Consider the following 27,996-nt stretch of genomic DNA (forward strand, 5'->3'; position numbering starts at 1 on the left):
CATTATACGGGAGCTGTAAGATGGCGTTGCAAGTTGTTCAGGTGATTTTTTGTTTTCGACTTGTTTTTGTACTTATTTGAAGTAATTGCTTGAATAGGTGTATCGATCTTATGGTATACGACTAGGTGTTATTATATCTAGAGCTTTTGCCGCCACCTCGTCTTCGGGTTTGATGTCTATGTGAAAATACGAAGGCTTTCTTTGGGTTTTTCATTGCAATAATTGTTTCTTAGGACCGAAAGACCTAGTTGTTATCGGATCTGGTCCTGGTGGTTACGTAGCTGCTATTAAAGCAGCGCAACTTGGCCTAAAGGTATGGCGTACGACGGTAGAGTCTTCTAGTTAGGCAGGGGCGTCAGAACGATTTGATAGGTAAGTGTACGGCAGCTACTCAGAAAGTTGTCTCTGGCAGCATCGTATTGCCACACACATTCGTTGCAAATTCTACGGTATTAAACAGATAAAGATTTATTAGAATTAATATTAAATAATAAAAATAATAATAATGTATGTGCAGTGTAGGCCTGGAAAAAGTCACCATATTGTGGCAGGCTGTAGTGCTCTGGCACCGATGGACTACACTGATCGACACAATCAGGTGGCCTTCATCATTCACTGGGATGTTTGTCGCCATTCTGGTGTTCCAGTGGAGAGCAGATGGTACCGGCATCATCCTGATAGGCTTGTGGAGACGGATGACATTACAATGATGTGGGATACCACCATCCCCACTGCCAAGAAGATCAAAGCCAATCGTCCAGACAGAAGACAAACACTTGTCATCTTATTGATATCAGCTGTCCTGCTGATGGCGACATTGGCAAGAAACATGCTGAGAAGTTGGCAAAGTACAGCGACTTGCGAGTGGAGATAAGCCGCATGTGGCATTGTCGAACACTGGTGGTTCCGGTGGTCTTGGGAGCTTTGGACACAGTGCACGCAGGTATTGCACAGTGGCTGGACATTCTTCCAGGTCATCACAACCTGCAGCACATACAGAAAACAGTGCTTCTGGGATCTACTCGGATCCTTCGTAAAGTCATGTCTTCTTTCCAGACAGCCGTGAGGGTCTAAGTACTTCTGAAACAGGGTTTGCTTCCGGTACTTGTAATAGACTTTACAAACCAGACTGATCTGGTTGAGCACAACATATCTTGTGTGGTGGTGTCTTTGAGCAAGCGCCTCAGAAAATTTCCGCACGTGCAACAGTTCTCTTCATGTACAGCCCTGGTGCAGTAAATCTATGCATGGTCAGTATCACTTTCTCACTGAGAAACCACCTGTGGACATGAAAGAGACCTACAGATGGGCAGATGGCTGAAGTCATCAAATCTTCCTGCTGTAATTGAGGGACTGGTTGTTGCTGCTCAAGATAAAGCTCTTTGGACTTAGTATTATGAGCGCAACATTGTGCATCGAGATTCCGTCCAGGTTGTGCAGTTCACCGCTTTATGGCAGGCTATAGTGCTGTGGCATCGATGGACTACACTGATCGATACAGTCAGGTGGCCTCCATGAACCACTGGGACATTTGTCATCATTTTGGAGTTCCAGTGGAGAGCACATGGTACCGGTGTCATCCTGTTAGGCTTGTGGAGATGGATGACATCACTATGATGTGATACAGCTATCCCTACTACTAGGAAGATTGGTGCCAACCGTCCTGACATCGGTTTCAGAAGCAAGAAGACAAACACTCATCTTTCTGTTGATATCAGCTGTCCTGCCGATGGCAACATTGCCAGAAAACATGCTGAGAAGTTGGCAAAGTACAACAACTTATGGGTGGACATTGGTTTTTCCGGTGGTGTTGGGAGCATTGGGCATAGTGCACACATGTATTTCACAGTGACTGGACATCATTCCAAGTCATCACAACCTGCAGCACTGACAGAAAACAGTGCTTCATGGATCCAGTCGGATCTAGAGTAATGTCTTTTATCTAGACAGCCATGATGGTCAAGCACCTCTGAGGCAGGGTTCGCTTCTGGTATTTACAAGAGACTGACCTGGTTTAGCACAACACATGATTAGTACCATATATGATGTAATAATAGAGACCATCTACTTTAGCTATTTCTATGCACATTTGTACTGGACTTCTAAAGAGATGACACACCTCACATGTAGTCATCTTAGAGACTATTAAGACATTTAAAGAGCATTATTAGGCATGAATTAGGCTAGGCTGTGGTTTTGCAGGTGCACAATGAATGGTAAGCTGCTGTTGTCTTGAATATGATGGCATTGTTTGGCAACTTGAAAGGAGTTAATTTACAATTGCTTTTCTGTGATTTTTTTGTCTTTTGTATGTAATGCTGTGATGAGAACAATTTGAGTATTGTACCTAATTTATTGTTGTTAATGTGCCTCTTAACACTTATCAAAATGGATTATGTAATGCAGGTTAAACTACAACAATGTCTATTTCCTTTTGACACCCCTGTTAGATAGTTTCCAAGTATGTCATTTACAGTGTGCAATGTTTTTCAGACAGCATGTGTTGAGAAGAACGCTACCCTAGGTGGAACATGTCTGAATGTTGGATGCATTCCTTCAAAGGTAGTAAAGTACAGATCATTAAACATTTAGAGTTGTTGTGACAGTGTATTATGTTAAAGGCTTTGCTAAATAATTCACACTTATATCATATGGCTGCAAGTCAGGACTTCAAAATGAGAGGAATTGAAGGTATGAGTATTTTGTTTCTGAAGTTGCACACGCTTGGAAACCAGGAAATCTGCCATACCCATTCTGGGCTTTGGCATTACAGGCATTCACATTAGGCCAGACTTTATGACCATTAGCTTGTGATAAGTTGATATTCATTGAAGTCGAGTCTTTTTAACAGTATCAATTAATGTTTTTTTGTATCACACCGTTAAAACAGTCTGGTTCCCTGTAGCGTCTTTTTCAGCAACATATTTATGGTATGAGCAAGAGATAGTAAAGGAACACTGTCATGATTGTGTGTGTGTGTGTGTGTGTGTGTGTGTGTGTGTGTGTGTGTGAATTAGCAGTACTCTATGCACCTCTCAGTTTAGTCGCACACGCTGTTCTTAATTAATTATGTGCCTGATTGGGCGTGACCTGTAGTTTCAAGTGTGAGGAGGCGGTTTTGTTGGAGAAATTGAATAGACTTTTGTATATGTGCCAATTTGGGAACATTCACATATAGGGTGTACCTACATACAATGTTAGATGGCGTTTGACCAAATGAAAGGAACATTGTGTTATCTTGTGAGTTTTCTCTGTAAATTAAATTGGACATTGTGTTGTGTGAAACTTTGACGTTTTGTTAATTTTTGGAAGCTTTGGAAGGCATTATCAGACTGCAGTTTGATGGCTATGTCCTCTAAAGTGGTATCTACAATGCCATCGTATAATGCTCTATTTGATCTTGTGGGTGGTACTTGGTAATGTGATGTTTATATACATCTTCCTGTGGACTGAAAATTGTTGCAGTATTATGTAGCAGTAATTTCATGGCATACAGAATACATGAATGTACATGTACTCCCAGGATAGGGAATAGAACTGGGCGTTAAATTGATATGTGATGAAGTGCATATTGTATAAGCATTGGTCTTGAAGACAAATGTACTTGTGCATGTTTGTTATTGCATTAGTGTTGTTTGTGTATGAGACATTGATTAGATGTCATTCATTACAGTGCAGCCTATATTAAACTTATCCAAGATGATGGAACAGAAAGATTCTTGTGTAAAAGCACTGACTGATGGAATAGGAATGCTTTTCAAGAGCAATAAAGTACTGATGTGGACCTGTTAGCTGATATTTCTTTCTTGCAATGTTTAATGGTTTTATTAAGGTGGAGCATGTTGCTGGGCTTGGAAAAATTACAGGAACTAACGAGGTATGAACTTGTACAATGATCTGTAGATCCTAAATAAAAGAGTTTATTGGTTAGATGCTTTTGTTAGCATTGTTGTCTCTAAATACATATCTAAAGCTGCACGTGTGCTTGGCTAAGAGAGCATTCTTAACTAGTAAATGAAGCTGTGGTCTACTCGCTTTAGAGCTACGAGCGTGTGTGTGTGTTTATTGTTAATATCAATGTAAATTTTATTAATTTTTGTCTATCTATTGTCATTATTGTTAACTAATCATTAACTTGTTGCTAGAATGTACAGTTCTTTGAAAACACAGGGATGTGTCGATTAACTAAATATCATCAATGTCGCACACTACAAATGCACCACATGCACATGTGTAACAGCTGTGTAACTCTTGCACTGAGCAGGCTTGTTAGCCACGGTATTTCTCGATTCTGCATGTATCGCTCTTGCATCACTTGAAGTTAACTATTGAGGTCGACGCGATTATCATGCTTTCGTTGAGCCGTTGCTATCATCGTTCATTCCGATAGTTTGTCGTAGCTAGACATTGATCACGTCTCTTAACTATAGCTGCATGGGAAATACCGTGAAGCGACATATAGTTACCAGATCCAAAAGAAGTCAGTTTTCTACGAATCTTCCTTGCAAGACGACATCAATCGTTCATCATCAGTCCTACCTAAACATATTGCTCTCTTGAAGATTGCGGATGAAAGTTGGTCGTGCGCAACGGTGGCTGTGTGCATGGTCCTATGGGACCTTCGTTTGGCTCCTTGATGAACGATGAATTCGTTTGTTTTGCGATTTTTCTGTAAAAAAAGTAGGAGACGTGTACAACTATTATTGGAACTTTACTCTATACTTCTCAGTTTGGCAGCGGTTTGACCTTACTATCGTTTTTTACGGATATGATATCTCATCTTTTTGTCATAATGCGCGGGATTGTTACGTTACCCATTGTTGGTGTCCCAATGGACTGCTGATTAGCTCAACAAATTCCTGAGAGTGATTCACACTGACAAGCTAGTGTTACATGTCACGTGTTTTGCGTCCCAAGAGGACTGCTGATTGGCTCGACAAACTTCCAAAGCGTGACACACGCTTACAAACATAGGTACATAACGACCTCCGGATAGACAGACCAGAATTCAATTCAGCCCGTTTAGAGTGAGCTTCTCGCGAAGCAGTCCACCACTCATTGGGGTGTCCTTCTTTTACGCTCGTAGCTTAATTATTGACATTGTTTCAATTATACAAAGTGTAGGTTGGAGAAGGTAATTGCCATTGTGTTTGTGAACGCACAAAATGACTGTGGTAATAGGACACCGAGCCTTGAACTGATCTCAGTGCCTTCACATTTTGTGGCACAGGAAACCTCTGAACGGTTTTGAGATTCTTGGGATAAAGCTTGATCTCATTGTTAGAGATCACGTGCCTTACATCTGGTCGAGCCAGCTGGCACTTTTCTAACTTTATTTTCAGACCTGCTCTCTTTACTCGATCAAAAACCAGCTGTAGATGTTTAAGCATTTTACTCAAAATTTTAGAAAAGACAATTATATCATCAACGTAGACTGCAGAAAACTTGTCAAACCCTGCCAGCATTGTTTGCATCAGTCTCTGGAACATGGCCAGCCCATTGCACAAGCTGAATGGCATCACATTGAATTCAAACAACCCGGACTGCATGATAAATGCCGTTTTTGGCTGTGATTCTTGTGCCACTGGCACTTGCCAATATTCAGACGCTGAAAATATAATATCTACCCAATTTTTCAATTAAATTGTTGATTTATGGAAGTGGGAAACACATTCTTACAAGTTTTCCATTCAGATTTTGATAGTCAACACAAAAATAGTGATCTCTGCTGGACTTCAGCACGAAGACAGTTGGACTAGGTCAGAGACTGGACAGTGGTTTCACGACACCTTTATCAATGGTAGCCGCCTCAAAGAAGTACAGTTACTTGACACCTCTGTGGCCAGTCTAACAGACTGGTATAGACAGATCTCTTCAGAGTAGCGAGTGTAGGACAGGCATTTATTAAAGGGCCACTGACACGCAAAATCGAAATTTAATGGAAATTTTATATGATAGTTCTCAAGGTGTACATACCCGGAAAAATAATTTATTATTTTAAGGTAAAATAAATTAAGGTTTTTATAAGAAAACTGCACTGTAATGTGCTTCTGGTTTATTGTATTTAGTTTCGAGCAGCAGACTTCAGGGTGTGTACACATATGACATAAAAGTGAGAATGGATGTCGAGTTGGCACAAAACGTATTAATGACTAGCTCGGGTAGTGAAACGACAGAGCAAGCGGCTATGAAGACAGCATGCGATCTCAAGAAAAGCTTAACACAATTATACTCTTTACCAGGTACGATCGGTAGGGGGGCAAAACACCATTGTTTATGGTTACATCAGCCTCCAGAATAGTCGTTGCATGACGGTTTGAAATGGTCTGTGTGTATAGAATGGCTCAGAAGACAATGAAAATGAAGCTGTAGAATAGGTGGAGCTGTTGAACTTTGAGCCTGTTACCAGTGAGACGCCAGTGCCTGTAGGACCCAAAGACGAGCAAAATAAACGACTAATTGATTTGTCGGGTATTAATTGAACAGTTTAGGCTCATATTATAAGTCATGTAGTAGAATTTTGTTTAGGAGTACTAGTAGTTGTGGTTGCTGACCTCTGTCGTCAGTGTGGGTGTTGCCAGGACGTAGTTGGAGTAATTGACAATAGGGGAACTTGATGAGCCAGTTGCTTGCATTACTGAACTCCTAGCATTCTCTGGCGTCTGCCATTCTTAGTTGTGTGTGTTTTGCAGACTGCATATTATTAATGTCAGCAGTACTATGGCATTGCATGAAACTGATCCTCCTCCTATTCAGAGGAAAGAATTATAGCAACAATGCTGACTTCAGTGGATTTGTGTGCTGCACAAGAGAAATACAGATATACTTCTTACCATCAAATAGCAAGATGGTGTAAACTGGCTGTCATGCCTCTTGTCTGCAGTTAGAAGATTTGTACCACCTTAGAAATTGTTCAGTGACTCATAGTTATACCATGGTCACGTGATGTGCGACTAGCACGTACATGATGTATTGCATGACAATTGTGCAATAAGTTACTTCCGGTTAATATCGCACTCGTACTTATACATATACATGTCATGTAACCATGGTATAGATTACTTATCGCATGATTAGCGTGCTATATGGCTCTCATGAGAACTTGCAGCAGGGTTATAGCCCAAGGCAAATAACCCCACTTCTTGTGCTGGTGAAAGCCATATAGCACGCTAATCATATAATAACCTATACTTATAATCAATTTAATTCATCACTATATGTACACTTTCGTAAAGTATACATACAACCTACTGTCACATTTTTTGTACCCAATATCTTCTTTCTTGATGTTTTCAGCTGCGAAGCTCTTGTATTGTCTCAATCAATACACACAGCATTTTGGTCTCAATTTTGACACCAGGCAGCCTAACCCAAATTGCTTGTATAATCCTGGCTCATCTTCAAAGCAGTCTGCTTCAAAATGATAACTACACAAGACGGAAGAATCACTTGGATCTTCCCAGTAATCTCTTGTTTATCTGACTTGCTCCGCCCTCATTTGTCTTTGTTTCGGGGTCCTTTTGGATACCGAAAGAGTGTCACACCTTTCACCATATTATAGCACTCAGCAGCCACACATCACTCAACTATTCTCTAACAGTAGCACATGCTCGAGTCTTATTCATTACCTATTTCACTTTGTGCTAACTCAACATTTGTTCTCACTTTTACGTCATGCGTACAGGCCTCGAATCTGCTGCTCGAAACCAGATGCGATAAACCGGAAGCACATTACAACGCAGGTTTCTTATAGAAATCTTGATTTTTAAGATCTTAAGTTATTTTTGGGGTATGTACACCTTTAGAACCATCATATAAAATTTTAATAAATGCCTGCCCTGCACATGCTACTCTGAAGAGATTTGTTTATACCAGTGTGTTAGACTAGGCACAGAGGCGTTGGATAACTGTAGATGTTTTAGGTGGCTACTATTGCAAAGGGTTAGCGCAGAGTGCATTTTCTGTGGAAGAAACAATAGTTATGCGTGTTTGCAGTTGATTGCTGTCAGCTCAATCAAACTTTTTCTATTTTATTAAATAAAGTTATATCTTTACTAAATAGGCATCTAGAGCATCAGAAACAAACCTACTGTACATTTTTCTGTTAAATACATTGTCAAAGTAAAAGAAGATCATCTTGCACAAGTTATTGCTTATTTGATGTCTGATAGATCCGACTATTAATTGTATCCATGTTTTATGTACGCCTGTGTCTGTTCAGTTTGCATTTCTCACTCAAAGAATTGAACTACACATGGTATGTGCAGTAACATTGCCAGAGCATTGGCAACCAGTGTCAGACTGCATGTAGTGTTGTGTCAGATGATGATTGCTCTGCTTTGGAAACCAGTTTAAGAAACTGAAGGAGTGAAATTCAGTTTGTAGCACTGAATACCGACATTTGTTTCATGCTTTTAGATGTTATCATTCAGTACATTGCTCTAACAGTAGTCAAGTGCTGGAAAGAAAGTCTGCTGTAGCTAAACACAAACAAACTCATCATTCTGACTTCTACATGTTTCTTATGTTTATATATGTGTGATAGGTTACTGTAATGAAAGACGATGGCAGCAAAGAAATTTTGGAAACGAAGAATATTCTGATAGCAACAGGATCAGAAGTTGTCCCTTTATCCGGAGTCGAGGCATTGCTGCTAAGGCACTGTTTTTCCACAATCAGAATATTGATGTGTTGTTTCTATATTGCAGATTGATGAGCAAGTTATTGTCAGTTCAACAGGTGCCTTGTCATTGTCTAGAGTGCCAAAGAAAATGGTTCTTATAGGAGCAGGTGTTATTGGCCTGGAACTGGTTAGTTAATTACTTGCAATTCTAGCACAAGGAAAGGGGAATAGGTAATTGAATAGTTGTAGTTTGTATTTGAGGGTAACTGCAATGCAAAAATCAAAACATTTTATTGCATTTTTGTTAGTTTTGAATGTCCGTATGCCCCCAAGAATGTATTTGTTATTTATGAAGTTATGTTTGTGACAATATTGAGTCAGTGCACAAAGTTTCTTCCAGTTGTTTATATCCGGTATAGTAGGCCTACACATCGTGATGTATTAGTGGAAGAGTAGCTCCAGGGCATGCAAGGCAATAGAAATGTCTTAAAAGAAGTAAGCCTCTGGTTGCCTGCTGGCTGCAGTAGTAATGTGCTCAGAAAGAAAGTTTGGGTTTGAGTCACTGCTTCAATAAAATGTCAATTTGAGAAAGAAATGGGCAGTGTGAGTGAAACAAGCGAGAAGTTGGTGTGATGGGCCAACTGCACATTCAGACTCGTGTAGTGCATAAATTCAGCAACTCTATTGTTAGAATTCTTCAGGACTTACTTTTTATATATCACCCTTTCATTCGACATTTCCCTCTTCTGTATTTGTTGACTTTCTTGTGCATTGTTAATCCTCTTAATAGCTTCTTAGTACGTGCACAAAAATGCCCGCTCAGCCTGATGCTTCCAGCTTCAGTCTCCAATTATCTTAGGTAAAAGCTCAAAAGCTAATAGTAGCTCTTTGTTTTGAAAAATTTCAGCTGAGAAGACCCACTCCGTGGGTCTGAACGTGCTGTTGGCCCATCTCTTCGATTTCTCGCTTGTTTCCTCACATTGCCCACTTCTTTCACGTCTTGGGCATTATTGGAGAAGTGAAACAAAGTCACTCTTTCTGAGCACATTACTGCAGCCAGCAGGCAACCAGAGGTCTACTTCTTGTTAGACATTTCTATTGCTTTGCATGCGCTTGAGCCACTTCTATTCCGCTAATACATCACAGCATGTACAGCTAATACTGGATATATACTAACGGAAGTAACTTCCTGTGTCAATATCTTTACAAATGTAACTTTTTTAAAATTCTAATTAGAGGGGCATAGAGATGTTAAGAACCAACGAAAATGCAATAAAATATTTTCTTGAATTTTTCTATTGCAGTTACCTTTTTAGTGTGGTCTGAGCAACCGTGAAGGTAAAGCATCATATTTTATGTGCATGTGCAATTTTTGTTAAAGAGTGCAAGTTTGTTAGAGGAGCACTGTGCAGATGTTTTGCACGCTGGTGCCTCGGATACCGGATTGAAAAAATGTATACACGAAATGAAAATCTCGAAATCAGAGAAACTTCACAACAATGCTCGTAGGATGTGATACCCTACGACAAACTCTATATTCTTAGCGCACAGAATTTTTGGACTTGTAACAACACGAGTTTGGGTTGCGTGCAAACAGCAATCGCGAGAGACAGCTTATTTTACTGATCCTGCACGTGGAAACATGTGAAAGTGCCGTTCAGAGAGTAAGTGCGCTCAATGGTGTTTGTTCGTGCACTTGAGATTGCATTCAGAACAGAAACGGTCGAAATATCATATTTCACAATGGCGCGCAAGTGGAAGCGGAACTGCAAGGGCCTTGACAATGTTTCTACGCAGAAGCTGTACAGCTGAAAAGAATGCTCCCACATTGACTGTAGTTTAATCTTCACACGTCCATAGTGCCTAGGCAACAATTGTGATAGACATAAATTACATGATGACTACATCGAGCACTAGCTAGAGTTCTGGTAATCCGCATATCTACACATTCAGGTTATGTATAGTGAACAGCCTAGCAGAACACACAGCACTATTTCTTGACTCACAACCTCCCGCTCCTGTCTATCTCGCACACTAGAAGGGCGTGTCTTCGAGCATACACTTAATCTAGACAGTGCTCCTTTAAGTTAAATTGTTCCAAGCGGATAGATAGAGATGCAAGGCACATTAAGATTACTCTCTCGTCTCTTCTCTCCTTGTCTCTTCTTTCTCTTTGTCTATTCCGATCTCCTCTTGTCTCTTCTTATGGAGATATCTTATCTAACCTCCTATGCTCTGGCTTTCTACAATCTGTTTTGCTACCAATTGACGAATACAGCTTCCAAGCTCTTGCCTTTGAAGAGTGTAATAGTAGTTTCAAATGTTCAAAACGCCAGCCATCATAATCAGGATTTGAACCATATGTATCACTCACACAAAAGTAGCCATGGTGGTTTGTAATGGACCATCACTTAGCATGTTCATCACAATACATAATTGAATGACTACGAGGTGGATGTTTCTTTTTTCAATTAAATCAGTGTGTCTTCATTTTCCGAAGCTACTCGTGGTGATGTTAGCAAATTTGCTGCTGTAGAGATTTCACCAACTTTCTTTTGAATGAATGAACCAATGCTTTTGTAGAACTGCAAGTACTTTGACTCTTACCTTTGTCAAACTTGATTTTGGCATCGATGATTGAAATAAATCTTTCCAGTTTCTTTCTTGAACAATGTAAAATGTCTTAACATTTTCTTCTATCCTTTCTTGCCACCTTTTGGCAAGGTTAAAGAAGTAATCTAGGAATTAATAGGAGTTTCCACCCAGCTTCATTGTTATTATTCAGCATTATTTTCTGAAGGGTATTGATTGCACAGCAATCGATAAGAATTGATTGTAGGTTAAGGCAGCGTGGAATTTTAGATACAGAATGAATTATTTCACTACTAATAATTTCTGTGTCTAACATGAACGGCCATCTTTCTGCTGCTGTTTCATGGGTCTTATAAAGGGTCACGTGGTCCACGGCCTATCAAAGATGAAGCCGTGATTTGCAATTGGCATTGTTGATGCTTGTCTGTAGATGTAGGATTGCCCGCATTGTCATCGTCATCTGACTGAAAGTTGTTGTCTGGCATACGCGGTGACCAGTTTGTCATCGCCATACAGCCAGACATGTGTCTTTTCAACAAATCGCTCCCTTTGGAAGGATGTCGAGTTACAAAAAGCTTTGACAAGATTGACATGGTTTCAACAAATGTTGCAGCAGAAATTCACACGGAATGTCCTCAACGCTGTGATTGCTACAAATGTGACTGCAGACTCGGTAGCATCTCCCTTGCTTGTATTGGCCAACACAGCAGCCTGATACAGGACATTCAATATCCGAAGCATGTTTTATTGTAAATTTAGTAGAGTGATTGTAGTTTTGATTCGTTTTCTGTCAAAAGATCTCACTACTCTTCTTGTGGCAAACGGCTATACTTCTTGCTGTTATCTTTCTTTCTGTCACTTTCTGCTTTTCTTTTTGTTTTCTCTTTTATTTCTCTTTCTCTTTTGTGGGTATGTTCATCTTTGTGCATGGATTGGTGCAAGTGTGGTTGTGTTACAGAACAGCTCTTTTTTACAGGGTTCTGTATGGTCTCGTTTGGGCAGTGAAGTTGTAGCTGTTGAGTTCTTAGGACACATTGGTGGGATGGGAATTGACATGGAGATTTCGTAACAGTTTGTTTTTGTTTTGATATTATCTTTGTATTTAGAAATGCATTTGCTTTAGGAAATCATTTCAAAGAATCTTGACTAAACAAGGCATCAAGTTTATGATGAACCACAAAGTAACTGCAGCAGAAAAGAGTGGAAACTCAGTGTCTGTGAAGGTTGAGAGCAACAAGGATGGCAAAACACAAACAGTCAGTTTATTGTGATAAAACTTTTATGTAGGAGTTATATAGTGAGAGGCAAACTAAGGAAATAATATCTATCTGGGTTAGGGAAACGAGTAGAGCAACGACTACTCTTTAGAGCTAACATTCTAGAATTTGTCTAGCATTGAACCAAAGCTTGACAGAAAGCTGTGAATACAGAAATGTTTACTAGCAGTTTGACAACGATGAAATGCTGTCTTCCTTGTAATCATCTTCAAGATGTGCATGCTGTGAGGATATCTATTAAAATGTGGAGGACTGTTCAACCCTCTGGTGCTGGAATCTTTTGGCTTTTGGACTCGAGCAAATATTCAGACGTTGAGAACTATTGCAGCCAAAACTGCGACCTATAGTGGCATCGATTTACAGCAAGCGTTCTCCAACCTTTCGCAACAGCTCTCTGTTCAATTGTGGCAACACAATGCTAGAATGATAATTCATAGATATTTGCTAGAAACTGAGTTTGACGAGTGGAATTTGACTACATATGTAGAATAATGGGGTTTGATTTTGTTAGGGATGGTTTCTTTGTTGGGGTCGGTCACTTAGGGCTATAATATATATATATATATATATAGATAGATAGATAGATAGATAGATAGATAGATAGATTCGACGCCTTAAACTTCCTACTTGTGATGATGAATGGAACACTGCTGACATTTATTTTGCTTCATCAGTTGTGCCTTTGGTATGTTCGTACATCGACCCAGATGAAGCAAATGACGTCTTAGTGAAAGGGATTTTCAACTATTTCAGCAACACCTTTGGCGTTTCTGCAAGCCAAAGAAAAAGAACAAAACGTCATGCTTCCAACCTTGCTCAACGTTTAAGGGTCGCAAAACGAGAAAACAGATTAGCTCAGAAGGCCCTGCGTCGTGCAAAGAAAACCCTCAACATGTCCAAGGATGATTTGTTATCTCTTGTTGCCGCCCTGCGGAAATCTGTGAGATCTCTTCAAAAAATGAAACGGCTGCAGATGAAGGCAAATTTCCAAAGACAATCAAAATTCCAGCAGAGGGACATTTCGTCAAATTTTTGGAAATTTGCTAAACAAATCCTTCGTTCCGACCAAAATGAAGTCAGTCCTTCATTTACTCAGACAACTGCCTATGATTATTTTTGTTCCGCTTACTCTGCTTCGTCACCAAGAAATTGCTTTGACTACCCAGAGTGGCTGAAGCACAGAGATGCTCCATCCTTTCCAATGGGTGATCTTGTCATCACGGAAAAAGACATCTATGATAAAATCAAGTGTGCTCGTTCTGATTCGGCTCCTTGTCCTCTTGACCAAATTAGCTACAAGTTATTGAAACGATGTCCATCTTTGACTGTCGGTCTCCTGCACATCTACAATCTGTGCATTCAGCAATGCAGAGTTCCAAGACTATGGCAGTGTGCTGTCATAAAGTTAATTCCTAAACCAGGAAAAAGTATCCCTTCTGACCCGTCTACCTTCCGACCAATTGCTTTGACTTCTGTAGTTGGGAAGGTGTTCACGTCATTCATCAAAGACACTCTGTTTAAGCATCTCATATCTAATGGATATCTGGATACATCGATCCAAAAGGGGTTCATCAATCACGTCAGCGGGTGTCAAGAACATCAGTTCAAATTGGTGGAGGCTATCAGAGATGCGAAAGCCAATCAGCGGCTTCAAACCATTCTATGGATTGACTTGCGTAATGCTTTTGGAAGTGTTGATCATAACTTAATCCGCTTTGCAATGTCCCATTACAATTGTGGTGATATGGTGACAAATCTCATTTCCAATATATATTGTGGTCTTCGCGCAGTCATTTGCACAGATGACTGGTGTACTTCCAATTTTCCTTATGAGGTCGGTGTATTTCAAGGGGATCCTCTGTCAGTGGCTATTTTTGACATGGTTTTCAACCTTTACACTGATGCTTTAGAATCTCTCGCTCCAACTTGTGCCTATCAGTTTTCGTCAGTGGCTCAAAACTCTTTCTTGTGTAGTTTTGCTGATGACGCCGTCGTAGTCACAAGAGGTCCACATGAAATTAATGCTGTGTGCAAGCGAACAGACCAATTCCTCGAATGGTCTGGCCTAGAAGTCAATGCAGCAAAATGTTCAACTTTTTCACGTCGGAGGCTGATTCATCCAACTGTCTTTGACCCGGAAATCTCTATACAAGGGCAAAAGATTCCATTCTTGTCACACAAGAAAAGCTACAAGTACTTGGGTCTTCCAATTGCGTCTGATCTGTCTCATGCCGACATTTCAAGAGAGCTTCTGGAGACTACTAAGAATTTATTGAATAAAGTCGATCAAACAGCCGTTTCCCGAATGAATAAATGTCTTCTCTATAAGAGAGCGGTGCTACCGCGGCTTTCATGGTTACTGAGCATTGCATCTATTCCTTTGTCATGGATCGAGAAATCATTGGACAGTGTAGTCACGAAATTCTTAAAAAAATGGGTCGGTCTTGCTCATTCAGCAGCTGTCTCTCGCCTTTTCCTTAACACCAAGAACGGCGGCCTCCAACTTGGCCAACCGTCAGATTCTTTCAAGAGACTACAGTCTTGCAACCTGCTTCGATTTACTAAATCAAATGACGAATGCTTGAGAGCCCTGGCAACTATAAAGATTTCAAGAGAGACTGAGTTGTCATCAACCAGATTTAGTGCCGGCAGTTTCTTGGCAACTCTTGATACTTCGCCTGGGTGCCTGCAATCAAAAATAAAGAACATCAAAAAGACGATTACGGAATCATCAAATAATCGTCATTTGTCACATCTTACCTCCCTGTCTGTACAAGGTCAAGCGGCTCGATTCAAGGACGTGGAAGCTGAGCACTTTGCCTTGTCCCTAAAATCTCTACCCGATGACTTGTTCAAATGGGCAATAAATGGGCTACAGGACACCCTCCCATCAGCAACCAACTTACAGTTGTGGAAGAAAATTTCGTGCAATCAATGTCCTCTCTGTCACCAACCCCAATCGCTGTGCCACGTGCTAAATGCATGTCCCAGTCTACTTGATCGAGGTTTGTACAAACAGAGACACGACAATACGCTGAGACTATTTGTGGACTTTCTAAAACGTCATCTTAGTCAACAGTTTTCCATAGTAGCCGACCTACCAGAATCAGTATACAATTTTCCTGTCGATATAACCTGTACCTGCCTTCGTCCAGACATTGTTGTTTGGAATGCCGTCCTCAAAAAGGCCTGGATGCTTGAGCTGTCGGTCCCATTCGAAACAGTCGTGGAAGAAACGAAGGCCCGGAAAGAACGCCGCTATGCCCAACTTGTCAAAGATGCTAACCATCAGTATAAGACGGAGCTTTTGCATCTCTTGGTTGGGTCGAGAGGATTGATTTTTCCTGAAACTCGACGAGCAGTCTGCATGTTGTGCAAGCCTCTTCAACGCGACTTGGACGATCTGTTTCAAGCTGTCATTCATTCCACCCTGAAAGACTCTTTTCGATGCTGGTTGGCAAGAAGAGACAACATCTCTTAACTTAAAAGTGTTTTTTTTGTTGTTGTAATTTCTGCTTTTAATCATTTGTGATGTATAGTCTTCGACTGGACCTCTACATAGTACTCCAGAACTCTACTTCTGTTATAGTGCTACCAGTCCTGTAGACGCTTATTGTACTGTATCGTTCGGTATATTACAATAAAGGACCTTTCATATAGATATAGATATAGACATAGATATAGATATATATATTTCCTGCAGCAAATTCCAACAACGTTTTAAGATGTATATGTGGTCAAGTCATTGACCGCTTTGGTGATCATATGTTAGGTTGCAGCTATGACAGTACCTTGTTGAAACGTCACAATGCTTTATGTGATATAATGTGGCATGCATTACTGTCTGAAAGCAAATCTTGTAGAAGAGAACAGAACTGTTCTGCTAATCATCAATTTCGTCCTAGTGACATTTATCATCCGGACTTCCTTAATGGGAGCCCAGGTTTGCTTGACATCACTGTTTCAATTCATTGCAACCATGTTTTGTCTGCGCTGCTGCCATTGAAGTTGGTGCAGCTGGAAATGGAAAAAGACAAGAGACACGAGTTTAATGTGACTCGATGTGGAGCAGATTTCTTTTCCTATCTCTGTAGAAAGTTTGGGATATTGGACTCCGGCCAGTCTTAAGACTCTAAAAACTATAGCTTTGAAAACAACGACGTTCTTTGGGACTACTTTGAATCAAGCTCTCCGGAATCTTTCTGAACAATTATCGGTTAAACTTTGGGAGTACAATGCAAAGTTAATTTTAAGAAGAATTGCATTAGAGCATGATCTTGCATTTGGGGACGTTTTTTCTTCTTTAGATGACACTATGATGTATTACATATGTACTAAGTTTTAAGTTGGGGAGGGGATGGCTAGATGTGGGTGTTACGAATATATAATAAATTATATTTGTAAGAAATGTGTATATATGAGAGATAAGCATGCAAGATGTGTTGTCTTGCTAGCTAATACATGCTGTGAAAAAACTGCAGACTGACTAATGAAAGTGCAAATTGTGATTTATATTTATCTTAAATGATCACATTTCAAAGACCTTTTGTTTGTAGCTTAACTGTGACTCATTGCTTGTCTGTGTGGGTCGTCGACCGTACACTGAAAATCTAGGGTTGGAGGTAAGGCAATTTAAATCTTATGTGTACAATTGATTTTACCGGGTCATTTATTACTGGATTGCAGAGTGTTGGTATTAAACTGGATGAAAAAGGGCGTGTGCCAGTCAATGATAAATTTGCAACAGCAGTGCCTAAGTAAGATGATTGTGATGTGTATTGTTTTTGCATGTATTGATAATTGTGTCAAGTAACTGACTAACAAATGGGCAGATAGTGATTAATTAAGTACACTTGCTAGACATCAAATCAACAGAAGAAGGCTGGCAGAATTTTTAGTTCTATTTGTCATCTTGTCAATTATTGAAACAGCAGGCTACAATTTGATTTCTATTTTTGAAATAGATGTATGGGTGGTGTGTCTGATTGGGATTTCTAATATATGTTTAAATAAAAACAAAAGCCTTGTCCACACTGGCAACAGGATCGTGATCCAATCCCAATAAGACTGGAAACTTGATCCAATCATGATAAATCTTATTCACATCGAGAGGTGGATTTGATCCATATCGATTACAATCAGTTGAATCTGACTATGAAAATAGTAGGGGTTACCTTTAGTGTAATCAGAACATCTTGGGAGGTTGATGGTTCATATATCGGTGACATCCTCTCATGCACTTTGTTTAGTTTTGATATATTAAGCATCTATTGCTATGCTATCATAGGGTAAAGTAAATGATGAATAGGCTATATCTTCTCCTTGTCTGTTGTTACTCAAATACTCGTATTCTTTTACTTTACGCACTTGTCCTCCTCACTTTTCAGTGTTCTCACTCAATTTGAATTGCCTTATGTCGCTCTATCAATGCTTTTCACGAGCTAAGAACCACATGTACACATCTGCCGTCTTAAAATAGTGGACACTTGCTATCTCGATCGGATCACAAGCAGTATGATTGCAATCGGATCATGATTTATTTCTGGTCTAATGTGGACAGGGCTTAAAGCAGAGTTGTGTACAGAGGTAAGTGAAAGCTTGTTTAAAATTGATATATGAGCTGATGTACTGGGGCTTTGGGGGGCCACTCTGTTGATTAATAGGTTAAAGTTGCTCAATTAATATGATACAGTGACTCGTGAAGAGTTGTATAAAACTAGGAGGGATACTACGAGTAAACCTATGGGGTCTTATGCAGATACTTTCAAAACACTTTGAAGTTGCAGCAAGCAGCAAACTGGTAGTGTTACAACTTTTTGGGACAACGTGCTCACTATTTCTGGCAGTTTTCTATCTGCGTGTAGGATCAATATCAGCATTAGATAGAGAGTGAATATGGAGAGAATATTTTGTAAGTACTTGCTGAGATATTCCATGCTGTGCAAACCAGCTTTTGTCTTTATGAATGACTGTTGTTGATAGTATGTCTCTGAGTCGTTCCTCTTTGAAGTAATTGGAATAATAGTCCACTACAATAACATAGTTTACGCCATCTAGTTTGAACAGATCGATTCCTCCCTTACCTTAGCCCAAGGTTGCTCTTGTACTTTGTGTGGTTGTAGTTGTTATCTACTCTTCTTTTGTTTGTAAGTTGCACATACTGAGCAGGATGTTACAAAGTCTTTTATTTCATGTTCATATGTGGCCAATACAATGTCTCTCGTACTATTCACAAGTAACCTTCAATTCCCAGGTGAGCACAGTGTACTTTCATCACCATGGTGCTCTGCAAGCTCTTTAAACACAATCACTCGGTCAGCTTTCAATAGTAGTCCATTCTGTGTGGAGATCTCGTGACTGCACGGGCGTTGGAATTTCATGTTGCTTGGTTCGGCATCCCTTTTTGATCCGATCTTTTAAACATTGTGACTCTAAATTGGTGGCTGTCTCTCTTCGAATTTCCTATAGCACACAATCTGCTATTGGTTTGTCTTTCTCTACATCAATTGTTTGTCTTTCTCCACATCCATTGTCTGGACTTCTGCACAAATTCACTTTGCCATGACTGAGCTTTGATTTCCTTGTCTAAGTAAGCTCTTGACAATGTGTCAGCGTCATACATTTTTGTTCCTTTTTATGGGTGATCTTCAAGTCGTACCTTTATAACTTGAGTTATGTGCACTGCAGTCTTTAGGACCATCTGCTATAGGCTTTGATAAATTAGCCTCTAGTGCAGGGCTCGAATAATAGGTCGTCAAGTCATCATTTGACGAGTTCAATTTTACAACTGACGACTAATGTTCTAGTCTAGGTCGTCAAATGATGACTAGAGCAGACCAACGCTAGTTTCTAATGGCTTTCTCGGTATGCAGGTGGATAACTGTACTGTACTGAAACATGCACCGCTTTGACGCTTACATTCGGACATTTGTTGTACAATGACATGTAGTATGTAGCCAGCAGCGTGTCGTATGTTGAGAAACTGCTATCCCAGATAATGAAACTGGGCGTGCAAGAGCCATCTCAGGATTCCGACAAAGTAAAGGCATGAGTTTGTGACCAGGGAGCAGTGAAGACAATAGTAAATCCTGTAGGTCAAAATAGGTGGATATGATTTTAGTATCAAGAAACTGATAACTTCTGCAATGTGATATGTGGAAGTCTGGTTGAAATCCCGTCTTGTTTTGACAAAGAGAGGTGGTATGCGTTTAATCACTAATTCAATTAGCTATCATTTGCCTCCGTGAAGATGTCTAGCTCTGTAAAATCTAGCACGTCGTATCCATTGGCTCAGCAGTAATGTGTGTGTCAGCTGCATGCCATTGTGGGAATATGCTTGCACTGCACTGAATTCTAGAAGGTCGTACAAAATGGCGGCATACCACTAAACACCATGATTGATATCGACGTGACGTCCTAAACTAAAAATTTTGACGACCTAAAAGTTTTGGAAACTTGTCAAATGATGACAACTAGTTGGATCGATGTTTTGAGCCCTGTAGTGGTTTGCAATCTGACTCAATTTCCTGTTCAGACTTCTCACAGCTATAATCAATTGCTAAAATTCCTTCTTGATTTGAGTGTAATTATTCTCTGTTGAAGTGAGGGCTCTCGAGGAAAAACTGACTGCTTTGCCATCCTCTAATAGCCTAGCTCCCAAACCACTAGCTGATGCGTCACACTATATAACAATGTCTTTTGTCACTTCAAAAAAAAAGCTAGTGCCTGTGCAGACATAATCAATCGCTTGAACTTTTGCCACACATTCCTGCTGTTGGAGCCAGCATTGCTCAACATTTTTCACTCCAACTGTTGTAGGACTTTGCATGTTTCTGACAGTCTGAGCTATAACGCGTGGACAAATAGTTGGCCATTCCCAGTCTTCTTTTCAGAGCAGGCATATTCAAGATAGCCTCAACTTTTGTGGATCTGATATCAACCCATGAGCTGTTTGTCTGTGTCCAATGTATAGTACCTTCTTCATTCTAAGCTATACTTTGTCTGGATTGAGTTTGAGGTGCCGTTCTGTGGCTTTATCCAAAAACAACTTAATTGAGGTTGAGATCATGGTTCTCTATCGCTTCTTCTAGGTATCGCCATATCCTATGATCAGGAAGGTGACCACAATAACTACCAAGCCTGTCAGTTCTTCTGTTATCTTGTGCATTTGCCACACCTCAGGTATAAACTAATGCCGAATGGTATGCGATGTCAGCAGTATCTGCCAAATGCTGTGTTGAAGGTCATTAGATAAGTTGAAGGTTATCCACCTGTACTTGCCACAATCTGCTTTGAGCGTCAAGTGCTGAAAATACTTAGCTTTGGCTAATCACACGTATTGTCATCCTAATTCAGCATTGGATGTAAATGCAATCTCATGATAGTCTTGTTAAGATCTCTCATATCAATGCATATGCTAATTGCTCATTCTCTTTACATGTTGCATCCATCAGCGAAACTCATTCTATCGATTCTGTTACTGGAATTATATAATCTTTTCAGCAGTAATTCTCTCCAATTCCGCCCTGATTGTTTATCGAATTGGTGTTGGTATCTTTGTGGGGTGTGAACTACAGGCCTGATGCTCTTGTCTACTTGTGTGGTGATTCACAGCTTAATTCACATTATAGTATTGTTTGAGGATGTGATCATTCTGCAACTCTGTCGTTACTTCATCCAATACTGTTCTCCTGTCTCTAGGTCTGTTAACTTGTGTTTGCACCGAATGTATTTGTCACTGTCAACTACTTCGACCAGCTCCAGAAGTTGGCTTGACTTCCAGCTGAGCAATGACGTTGCTTTGCTAGCTATCACCGTGAAGTGTATGTTGTACTTGTGACCCTTTCGTTCTATATCTACCCATGCAGCTCCCCATGGCTTGACACGGCCTCTGTTGTGCATCAGTAAAACCATAGGCATAGGAATCATGGGAGCAATGGAGGCACTATGCCCCATACATTTTGTCTTGTGGCGGCAACATCAGAAACGGCTGCTATAGGCCTTGATTCTGATCACTGTGCTTCAGCGCATTTACTGATTCATATACACAGGTGTCTCTGCTAGTGAACATGAATTATCCTGTGAAGTTCCGTTGATTACGGCCTGCAACTATCCAGTGGAATGTGATGTTGCAGTTCCTGATACACTAGTTGAAACGTTTCAAATGACAGTGATGTAAGAAGACTGCAAATACAACTACAAATGTTACCTGAGTCGGTCTCAGCTTAGAAATTTAAGCATTACGCAGCATATACCGTCTTTTATATTACCAGTACTAGAACTATTGCTGAGATGCTACTTGCCGTTCCTACAATGTTCTCAGAGGGTGACGTACTCTTGGCAACTGTACTGTATCTCACAATACCATCAAAGTTACAACGGCCGCTGTTTTTCTGCACGTCATCATGTTTAAACTTAATTTTTGTTCTACTGTGACTGAAGAAAGACTTAATTTAGTTGCTGCACACACATGACAACTTTTGCGATAAGCTTGATCTACGGCAAGATTTGTTACTGCAAAGCCATGCACGTACCAGTAGGGATGAGTATCTTGGAACTTTTTAAGTATGCTCCATGATGAATAAGGCCAAGAAATGAAACACGGACAAGGCCATGGTAGTGGGTGGTGTCATAGAGGCATGTTATCTGTGCCCCCATAGTCTGCTCGTGCATTGCATGAGGCTCTTGTGTTATTTGGAAGGCCTATTTGTTTGCAATAAATGTTGCCATTGCCGTCTTTGTTGGTGTACTGCTCAGTACTTGAACTTCCAAGTTCTCTGTGCTAGACTTCTTTTGTTGTCAATACTGTATGTGATGCACTTTCTTGGACCTAAAGATGTGTGCATAGTGTCTTAATTTCTTTGTTGCAATTACTGCGCACCTTATCAGCTGCAGGGTAGTCTGTCGTTTTTGGGCAGATGGTCCAGGCCACAGTATGTTTGTGGTAGGCATTACCTGCTTGGCAGGCTGACTGCCCTGTTTGGTTCAGCTTGTCGCCATTCACGTTGTGTCTGTTGTTGCCTATCTGAATGTGGTGGTGGTCTAACTGCTAATCTAACCTCTGTGTCACTTTGTGTGTTGGACTCTATTCTGTTGGTATCTCTTATGTTCTCTAACTAGCAACATGACTACTGCAGAGTATTTCAAGACAATCCTCCTGCATCGATGTCTCTTTCTCTAGTAACTTCCGCCTAGCATTAGTGTCTCAAATACTGTGGACTAGTTTGTCTCTCATGTGATTGTCTTTTTTTCAGCACTTCAAAGTTGCACGTATTTGCTAGTTTGTTGCTGTCGTAATGTATGTGTTTATGGTCTTTCCTGGCTAGCAACTTGACGACTGCAGAGTATTTCAAGACAATTCTCCAGTGTCAATGTCTCTTTCTCTAGTAACTTTCACCTAACATTAGCGTCTCAAATATTGTGGACTAGTTTGCCTTTCAGGTGACCGTTTTCAGCACTCCAAAGTTGCACGTATTCGCTCTAGTTCATTACTGTTGTAATGTATGTGTTCATGGTCTCTCCTGGCTCTTAGCTTTGCTTAAGGAAATTGTACCTTTGGAAAGAAAGTATATCTGCGTCAGCACCTTAGTGTTCACATTCATACAAAATGCTATAAAATGTTGGGATAGCTGAATTAATTCCACATTCTAAGTTTGGCATGCTGAAGATGAACTTTGCCTCTCTTTGCTAAGAAGTTTTTCACACTTTAACCTATAGCATTTGGCTGAGTAAGCTGCTAAATCTATCATTATAAGAAAGCTCTATGCAAAGAATTTGAATTTGGAAAGAAGCAAACCTTGATGGCACCAAGTGGGAGTTTTGAACAAACCCTCAAGACCCCCAATCATTTGGGCCTGCTGTCTGGCTCCTTGACGATCACAATGGCCAACAGCTTGTGCTTGCTCGCTGTGACAGTTCAACCTGTTTTCTGGTACCACCTTCTCGTATTGTCCCACAAGTGTTCTTGACGTTTGCAGGGCTGTCATACCCTATCATTGTCTCATGCATGTTTGATGTTGTACAGATTTATGTAGTCATTAGTATGATATAAATGAATAATTTGCAAGCAAAATCCAGAAAGAACTTGTTCCTGTTTTTCTGGAAATTGTTGCTATTGAGTTGTATAGCGTTGTATTCTGACATTGAAAATTCTGTAACCAATGCTTGCTTTAAAACCCTTCAATGCCCAGCTCCTCTATAACTTGTTTTGCTTTATCAAGAAGTATTGCATTGGATACAGCCAGTCTGTGGTGATGTTAATCTCTCCTGCAAACGTTTGTATATTCTGTTATCAAATGGTACAGAAATTGTTTGTCTTCAAGTTGGAGTCCCTATCTGAAGGCACTCTCTATCTGTTGCATCAAACTCTTTGACCATTTTTGACACTATAAGTTACCATGTTGGTGATACCATTCTTTAAGCACTTCTCTTCTACTATAATGAATGAATTCTCTTTTGGCATGAGACTAAGAACCAAAGGATTCGAGACCAACGTTCCTTTTCAAAGTTAGTTGACAATGCATGTCCTACACTTGTTCATCCAGGCGCTAATTTACTATAGCTGACACTAATAATGGTAATTAAAGGTGTGAAAATGCCAGAAGCTAAACAAAGTTTTGGGTGGGAGCTTGATTGATATGGGTGATACTCAAGTAAGCAGGGTACTTTAGTTAGGAGGAACACCAAAGATCTTGCTAGCTAACCTGAGGACGGCTGAGGGGAAAACGCGGATCCACGGATCCATGCGATTCCACGTCCACTAGATATTTGGGCTTGTCAATAGACTGCAGCAACTGGTCTCATTTCTTTTGCGAAAACGATCTACCTACTGAGATGGGAGATCTACATGCACTATGTACCCTACTTGTAGCTGCTAAGCGGACAACACCTTGTGATGGTTGGGATACAGGATCAAATTCAAATGGCTCCATTATTCTCATGTTACTAAGTAACTATTCTGATTGAAATTTGTCGTGTGACGCCTTCGATATTGTCTACAGTTAGTACATGTAGACACAGATACAAGTAACAAAATTGCATATGCGTCTACAGAGCTTCTGAAGATGATTTTGCTTGCAGATCAATTTTCTCATGTTCTATAGCCATGTAGCGCCTGTGCTGCACCCTCACTCTGTCGCAGTGGCAAACAGAGAAAGTTGTGGAAAGAAACGTCGTGTGTAGGTAGTAAACTTGCTAGATCTAGGGTCACAGTGTAACGATCTAGGCACACGGTAGGGCGTTCCCACCTTGTAAAACACATAAAAACTTGACAAACGGCGATTATAGCTAGACGGCAACCATAGCTAGACAGTGACCATAGCTAGACTCCTCGTCACCATGCTGAGGAGTAAGTATCTGGGCACACTGAAAGCGTGGCGAGATTGTACCGGTTCGGAACACTGGTTTGTGAATGGGAGTGCTGATAGAAAGAATGAAGCAACTAGTAGTAGCTTCAACAATAACGTACAGTGCTAAGCTCAGGTGCAACAGTCTAACTAAGCATAAAAATAAATGAAACATAATTGCAGCAGAAAGCAAAAGATGGCAGCAGCGGGCAGTCTAGATCGGAGATGCCCAAATATATATTGGACTTGGAATTACGTGGAATTGTGTGTATCTAGTGGATCATGGATCCACGTCTTCCACTCAGCCCTTCAGGACAATATACCTACGCAAGTCAACCTGTAGTATATTCTTCACAATGACTTCTTTAATTAACTATTTTCACTTTTTACAAATTAATTTGATTCTTTGCTAAGTTGCTTAGAAGTTCTAACAGTGATAACGGTAGTAAGAGAAAACCAAATCCTTCCAACTATCCATTAATTTATGAGGAATCAAAATGAAATATATGGTATACTACATGTATCTACTGAACAAGTATTTAATGGGTACCACAAATGGTAAACTTAGTGGTAGTCTTATGTTTTAGTTGTAAATGTAAACAATATGTTAGAGGTAACTGCCTAATCTTTTGATGGCAAATGCAGGCATTAAATTAGTATTTCCAGTGTTTGGGCATTTGTCAGAACAGCTTAGATGTTGTCCGGACATCAAGGGCAGTTGTCTGGACATTCGAGATGACTTTAGTGCATGCTTTTCCTACTGAGATTTCACACACTAATTGAATGAAATCTTGCACAGTAATGTAATAAAATCTTATTTCACACTAATTTAATTTTAATTAAAACTGAAGGTGCTACCTATTTCAAGTCCTATTCCTAACTCAGAATTAACAGAAATAGCACTACACTATGTCTTCATCTAATTCTGAGACTTGTAAACTGTCCCCACTCTTCAAAACCTAAGTTTGCTTCTGCATGTGATTCATCTTCAGATGAGTGAGTGTCAGTCTGAGTCTTCATAATTGAGTAAACATCAACATCTGGAACATCTATTATCCTAGCTAGTACTAATGAATAACTAACTTTAGCAAAGTTGTTGTTACACTTGTACCTAATAAGTTTCTATAAATTAAAACCAATTACCTTAAACAATGTCTGCTACTCAGTGTTAGGTTAGTAGGCTAAACGCAGACCTAAACTAGGCTAAACGTCTTCCCATCTCTACACAATAACACCTGTAGTCACCTGAACCCCTGCTGCCAGAGGTGTTACATGTCGGGTCAAATTGTCATGTTGGCAGTAAGACCAGTTTCTTTGGGAAATGTCCGATTACCTGACTTTAATTTAAGCCCTGCGAATGCTACATCTTATATTACCCATAAAATTAATTAATTGGTAGGCGTGTTTAGGTCTTACCTGCTAGTTTAGAGTCATAGTATTGTCATTAGCCGTTGGTGCAAGTGAGAATTCTCAACACATCATGCTTGCATCAGTAAACTATGCGTTCAAGTTTGTCAGTTTGCTGTGTAGTCTACTTCAGTAGTTTCGTAGAAGATTTTTGTGTACTTTCTGAGCGGGAAGAAAAAGACTTAACCCAACTCTGTATTCAACGTTGATTAAATTCTGTGGTGTTCTCATGTTTTGTAGTGTAGACTGTTTTCTCGGATTGTCTGATTTATTGAGTTATATTGCGCCATTGTTTGCATTTTGCTTGGTTTAATACAGACTCTCTGAATGTTTGATAGACTAACAAATTTATGGTGCATTCGACATTCAAATAATTGCTTATTTATATGACTAGCGTGTTTGCTATTGGTGACTGCATCCATGGTCCAATGCTCGCTCACAAGGCTGAAGATGAAGGTTTCTATTACTTCGCTTTTGTTAACTTTTCTCAACTCTCATTGTTGCAGGTATTATTTGTGCTGAGAATATGGTAGGTGGGGCAGGTCACCTCGACTACAATTGTGTGCCTTCAGTCATCTACACTCATCCTGTAGTCAAGAATATGGGAAACCGTTGGTGAGTTGTAGTGTAATGTTTTATTGTCTTGCAGGAAGTTGCTTGGGTAGGAAAATCTGAAGAGCAGTTGAAAGATGAGGTGTACAGAATGTTTTCACGAGTAAATGGCAAAGCTAAACCATGTTGAATTTATTAGGGAATTGAATACACTGTTGGAAAATTTCCATTTGCAGCTAACAGCCGGGCCAAAACAAACGGTATCACGTTGACACGCACGCACGCACACACACAGACACACACATACACACACGCACACACACACACACACACACACACACACACACACACACACACACACACACACACACACACACACACACACACACACACACACACACACACACACACACACACACACACACACACACACACACACACACAACACACACACCAGTGCACCGCATCACACCACACAAGTTACTATCTTGTATGTCTGCGTAAGTGTGATCACAGGGATGATGTTGCTGCTTTTTAGCTGACACTGATGGCTTTGTAAAGATTATTGGAGATAAAAAGACAGATCGAATATTGGGTGCCCACATTATTGGTGGAGTAAGAATTACGTAACATTTGATTGCACTGTTTCTTGAAGCTTAGTTTGAAAGAAAGCTCTTGATTTTCGTACTTGTTTTCTTTTAATAAATTTAATTGGCTGAGCGCTGGACATCTCGGTTGTGTGGCTGTTGAGTACGTGATCTTACTTTGTTTCCATGTGTCAGGGAGCGGGTGAGATGATCAACGAGGCTGCATTAGCGATGGAATATGGAGCATCTTGTGAGGATGTAGCTCGAGTTTGTCATGCACATCCGGTTAGTTTAACTACTTTCAAGCTGCTTGAGGTTTACTGACATTGTTGCTTTTGTGTCAGACATGTTCTGAGGCTTTTCGTGAAGCTGCTATGGCAGCTTATTGTGGTAAAGCCATCAACTCTTTATAGGTACCTGTTGTAGCCAGTACGTCAACTGCAGATCGAACACAATGGTAGTGCTCCTTTGTTTAGTTGCAGTCAGCGTATACATAAATAACTTCAGTCTCAAGTTCATTTAGTACGTAGTAGTTGTGATGCGCGGTACTGTACGTTATGTTTGCATGGTTACTTGAATCACAAATGACTTTCGTTTCAAACTGCTCACAAGTG

The 27,996-nt window shown here is 40.2% G+C and overlaps 1 protein-coding gene across 1 annotated transcript; it reads left to right on the plus strand.

Moving 5' to 3' along the window:
* LOC134195389 (dihydrolipoyl dehydrogenase, mitochondrial-like) lies at window positions 1-27,986 on the plus strand. Its single transcript, XM_062664409.1, has 21 exons — window positions 1-41; window positions 98-167; window positions 234-313; window positions 2,494-2,562; window positions 2,622-2,691; window positions 3,674-3,771; window positions 3,833-3,877; window positions 8,546-8,644; window positions 8,709-8,810; window positions 12,192-12,280; window positions 12,339-12,471; window positions 17,049-17,114; window positions 17,179-17,249; window positions 26,638-26,699; window positions 26,750-26,832; window positions 26,893-26,937; window positions 26,995-27,055; window positions 27,334-27,410; window positions 27,578-27,667; window positions 27,727-27,795; window positions 27,859-27,986. The coding sequence occupies exons 1-20, from the start codon at window positions 21-23 to the stop codon at window positions 27,793-27,795; spliced, it is 1,500 nt and encodes a 499-aa protein (XP_062520393.1). The 5' UTR covers window positions 1-20; the 3' UTR covers window positions 27,859-27,986.
* Window positions 27,987-27,996: the final 10 nt, after the last annotated feature.

Source organism: Corticium candelabrum, chromosome 20 (genome assembly GCF_963422355.1).
Source record: "Corticium candelabrum chromosome 20, ooCorCand1.1, whole genome shotgun sequence".
NCBI classification, from domain to species: domain Eukaryota; kingdom Metazoa; phylum Porifera; class Homoscleromorpha; order Homosclerophorida; family Plakinidae; genus Corticium; species Corticium candelabrum.

What these genes read in the sequence shown, in the direction of transcription:
- LOC134195389 (XM_062664409.1), top strand. Translation starts at nt 21, where the DNA reads ATGGCGTTGCAAGTTGTTCAG. An exon ending in GGAATTGACATGGAGATTTC is followed by an intron (nt 12,281 to 12,338) that starts GTAACAGTTTGT and finishes CATTTGCTTTAG; the next exon opens with GAAATCATTTCAAAGAATCT. An exon ending in AAGAGCAGTTGAAAGATGAG is followed by an intron (nt 26,938 to 26,994) that starts GTGTACAGAATG and finishes TGAATTTATTAG; the next exon opens with GGAATTGAATACACTGTTGG.